The sequence below is a fragment of the Poecilia reticulata genome, linkage group LG5 (assembly GCF_000633615.1).
Source record: "Poecilia reticulata strain Guanapo linkage group LG5, Guppy_female_1.0+MT, whole genome shotgun sequence".
Classification (NCBI taxonomy): domain Eukaryota; kingdom Metazoa; phylum Chordata; class Actinopteri; order Cyprinodontiformes; family Poeciliidae; genus Poecilia; species Poecilia reticulata.
This window is the reverse complement of record NC_024335.1, coordinates 499,642-504,332: the sequence shown is the minus strand read 5'-3', so window position 1 is coordinate 504,332 and position 4,691 is coordinate 499,642. Positions and strand designations below refer to the sequence as shown.

At 48.6% G+C, this 4,691-nt stretch overlaps 1 protein-coding gene across 3 annotated transcripts in view; it reads left to right on the top strand.

Annotated features, from left to right (window-relative positions):
* Window positions 1–4,691, top strand: part of grm7 (glutamate metabotropic receptor 7) — a 100,218-nt gene that overhangs the window by 58,918 nt on the left and 36,609 nt on the right. For 2 of the 3 annotated variants that reach the window (XM_008408244.2, XM_017304852.1), the window contains exons 3-4: window positions 3,415–3,550; window positions 3,901–4,055. In XM_008408244.2, the coding sequence (XP_008406466.1) occupies window positions 3,415–3,550; window positions 3,901–4,055 (291 nt within the window). Of the gene's footprint in view, window positions 1–1,005; window positions 1,265–3,414; window positions 3,551–3,900; window positions 4,056–4,691 lie in introns of those variants that run through there. The other variant, XM_017304850.1, reaches the window with a different exon arrangement.

The window sequence follows — 4,691 nt, the reverse complement described above, 5'->3', positions numbered from 1 at the left end:
CTGGTAGGTTTGGTCCCAGTAGGTTTGGTCACAGTAGGTTTGGTGCTGGTAGGTTTGGTCCTGGTAGGTTTGGTTAGTCTTGGTAAATTTGATCCCGGTAGCTTTGGTCCCGGTAGGTTTGGTTGGTCTGACACGGACCAGTGGATCTGATCCCAGTGAGATTTTCCCAGTAGAACCATAAACAAGCTGCAGCAGGTTAGCGTTAGCCCAGCCGTATTGCAGCAGGTCAGGCGCCTGGAGAGACGTTTGGGTTTGGGGGCTTCGTCTCCCTGTAGGTCGTGACCTGATCCAGGACCTGCAGGGCAGATTGAGTCAGAAGGGATCGGATGATCCGGCTGCTGACCAGAAACAGGACTGAGAGTCAAACACACAGAACCAGCGCAAGAGAACAACAGCCGGATCAGAACCTGCAGCAGAGCATCTGCATGAATCTGTGCAGAAAATCCTTGGATCCTCTTCTTCTGACGCTGACATCTTCATTATCCTCCATTATCTGTCCGTCAGAGAACAACGTGTTCCTGTTTCCTCTGATGGGCAGCAGAAGATTATCACACCTGTCAGGGATTTCTGTCGCTTCCTCTGGATTCCTGGCTGTTTAAAACAGCTTCAGCTCCTGTTGCTGCTCCTGCTAAGGAGATCAAATCTCACCAAATATTCATGATCACAGCCGAAAGAGCCGGAGAGGGGAGGCTACAGCAGCAGGACGGCGAGGCCGGGTTGTTTCAGGACTCCATCAGTCGCTTTAACCCGACTCCGGTCCGTCTGTCTATAAACTCCGGTTCGGTGGTGAGGTGTGAATGCTAATCGACCTCTGACCTCTGGTCCTCCAGAGTTTGGTTGAAGTGAACTCTGGTTCCGTTTGAATGTGAACGCCAAGCGGACCGGAGACCGCTCCACCAGTGTTGCAGGTGTAGAGGGGTGAAAAACGAGTTCTTAGTAAATTAAAAACAGTAAGGAAGAAAATGGGCACCCCAAAATAATTTCTTTTTGTATCTTTAATTTCTCATTGTACTAAGTTCTTTAGTGTCATTTTAGTTAGTTCTATGGAATTCCACACACAACCGCTAGGGGCGCTGCCACGTTGGTGGCATAGAGAAGATCGAGCACAAGAAGAATAAATGTGAAGGAAGCTCAACGTGTGTCTCATACCACAGCATCACACACTGAGGGGAGATCATTCACATTACCCTCAGCCATCCAAGGATGCAGGGTAACACTGGGACCAACACCAGCAGGAAGTGGACTACAGCGCAGGGCATTCTGGGTAAATACAACCAAAGCTAACGTGCTAGCCTAGCGCTAGCAGCAGAAATGGCTCCTGGTCTTTAGCCTAAAGCAGGGGTGTCAAACTCCAGTCCTTGAGGGCCGGTGTCCTGCAACTTTTAGAAGTGCCTCTGCTGCACCACACCTGAATAGAATAATTAGGTCATTAGCAAGGCTCTGGAGAACTGAGGAGGTAATTAAGCCATTTGATTCAGGTGTTTTGTACCTGTGGCACATCTAAAAACTGCAGGACAGCGGCCCTTCAGGACTGGAGTTTGACACCCCTGGCCTAAAGAGAAATCCTCCAACCGCTAAAATCCGCCATCTTGTTTCCATCTGGTGAAGAAGGAAGTTGCTCTCAGTGTCTTCAGAGGTTTTTGTGTCGTTGGAGTTCTGGTTCCAGTAGAACCGGGTCGACCGGACTAAAGGAGGGAAACACAGTAAAACCTAAACTATTTCAGAGAGAAACCAGGTGCAGATGTCCTGATGGCGCAGCGACGTGTAGTTTATATTTATTATTTCACTGTTCATGCTGTTAGATTAGATTATTGCTCTGTTATCTGCCACCTCCAGTCCATTCAGTGTGTCAGCAGTAATTTGCTTACAGAGTTTCCATTTGGCTCTGAATGATCTGCTTCTTACTCTGTCCATGTTTGATGTGTCAACCCGTCTGGCAGCTAAAACCTTAAACGTCAGAGATGAGGCTGAAAACACCTGAGTGTTTTTACCAACCCTCCGCGGTAAGAATGAGTGTGAGACGATTCAGAGGACAAGACGTTTCCAGGCTGATCGCGACAGGAACGCTGGGTCCAGCTGAGAGAAGGTTCCAGCAGGAACCTGGAGCCGGGCTGCGGGCCGCTCTGATTGGACCGCAGCGTCGCCCTGAAGCGCGTGCGGCTCATTAAAAATGCAGAAACATCATGAATATTTCAGCACCTTTGATCAAATGAGTTCTAAAAGCTTTGCTGGGCGAGCCGAGGAATCAGAACCGGGCCGCTTTCATCGCGGTCATGTTCATCATCAGTCTGCTGAGGCTCTGGCCGCCTGCAGCTCGCTCGCGCTGTCGCCATGGTTACCGCGCGTCAGCATCTTCGTCTCCGACTTTATGATAACACAGCTTGCCATACAGGGTGTTGAGTTTCCAGACAGGAGGAAGAGCAGATTCAGCAACTCGTCATCCTCCAGCAACTCGTCAACCTTCGGCAACTCATCATCCTCTTACTACTCTGCTTTTTCCCAAACAGTTTCATATTTCAGACTTGTGTAGTAACTAGTTACATTTACATTATTTCTCATGTAAATGTAACTAGTTACTAGTTTTTTACTACACTAGTTACTAGTGTGGTAACTATGCTGCACATTTTACTTTTATTTTGAAATATTTCTTCTCTTTCCTGATTTGTTAAAGCTTCATATCTTTTTTTTATTGAAAAACTGATTTCTTTCAATAAAAATTAATTTAATGTTTGTTACTTAAATGAATTATTGTCATTTTTTGATCCGTCTGATGATTAAATGATAATTTGATTGGTTACTCAGTACTTGAGTTTTTAAAATACTTGTTTGGTCTCACTTGAGTAAAAATATGTTGAAGTAGATCTAGTTGTAGATTATCTACTCTGCCCACCTCTGTACTTACCGGGTACAGGAAGTGATGTCATTTCCCTCTAACTGACCGTCTGAGCTCCTTCAGGGCTTTTTAAACCAGCAGTGAGACTCGGCTGAGTTGGGAACAGTCAAAGTCGCTGCAGCTGCAGAGAGACGTCAAAGAGTCGTAGGTGGTTCATGAAATGCCAGAGAGCGGCGCACCGTGGCCCTCCGTGACGCTCCGCGTTGCCCCGCGGTCCTCCGTGACGCTGCGCGGCGCCCCGCGGCCCTCCGTGACGCTCCGCGTTGCCCCGCGGCCCCCTGTGACGCTGCGCGGCGCCCCGCGGTCCTCCGTGACGCTGCGCGTTGCCCCGCGGCCCCCTGTGACGCTCCGCGGCGCCCCGCGGTCCTCCGTGACGCTCCGCGGCCCCCCGCGGCGCCGTTTCCTCCAGCTCTCCTGTGACTTTTCACGCAGCTCTTACCCTTCAGAACCGACTCGGCTCTGAAGTTAAACGTTCCTGAAGTCCAGCTCCAGAGTTCATCCGTGTGTTTTTGTCTCCGCAGGTGGAATCTGCATCGCTCAGTCTCTGAAGATTCCCCACGAACACAAACCGTCGGACTTTGACAAAATCATCCGGCAGCTGCTGGACACCCGCTACGCCAGAGCCGTGGTTCTGTTCGCCTCCGACGAGGACATCAGGTACCGGGGCTCGTCTCAATCAGTCCGTCCTGCTGACGGCTGTTTGCTACTGTAACTTCATTCAGTTGAGGTTTTTTCTGTTTAATCGTTCATTCCTGGTTATCATCAACGCTTCGGGGAAACTTTATTTCTCAGATTAGTTTTCTTAAACCTGCCTGAAACTACCAACTATTTAAATGTTTTTAGACATTTGGTTTGTTTCTTTGTTCTTAAAATCATCATGTTCATTTCATTTACTCTGTCCTGAATTTCCCCGCTTTGGGACAATAAAGGGTATTGATTATCCAGCCGTCTCTCTGGCCCTCCAGGCTTCCGTAGACGCTGAGCTCTGGGTTTTGCTTTGGCTGCAGGGGAATCCTGAACGCCTCGAAGCGGGCCGATCAGGTCGGACACTTCCTGTGGATCGGCTCCGACAGCTGGGGGTCCAAGAACAGCCCCATCCACCAGCTGGAGGACGCCGCCGTGGGCGCCATCACCATCCTGCCCAAGAGGGCCACCATCAGCGGTGAGTCCAGGGACTCACCCGGGTTGATCGGATCAGACTGGAAGGATTTATGTCTCCAGATGTCTGAACTTCACCTCTCTGCTTCATTAACTCCGTTTTAAACAACGTTTAATGTTTGTGAATGCAGCAAATAATCAAATATTTCAACAAAATCTTTCACAAGCAGATGCAAAAACCTAACTTGGTCATCATGGAAAATGTAGTTTTATCACAGATAAATCAGCTGGACCCATGGAAATTATATTTACTTGTAGTTTTTTATCTTTCAACATGGCCGCCATGGTTGCCATGGAGAATATATGTTTGCTTTAAAATCACCTGTAGTTATTACCAGTGGTGGACACAAAAGACTAAAACATTAGGTCCACTAAGTACTGATACGCTATTCAAGAGTCTTAGCTATGCTAATGCTAAACCAGTGGTTCTTAACCTGGGTTCGGTCGAACCCCAGAGGTTCGGTGAGTCGGTCTCAGGGGTTCGGCGGAGCCTCTGCTGCAGAGGTAAAGACACACTTATGTAAAGTCGTGATGACGCCCCGCTTTGCCATCACTTAATGCAGAGGATCACGTTACATTGATTAGCCAATCAGAGGATCAGGTTACATTGCTGAGCCAATCAGAGGATCACGTTACATTG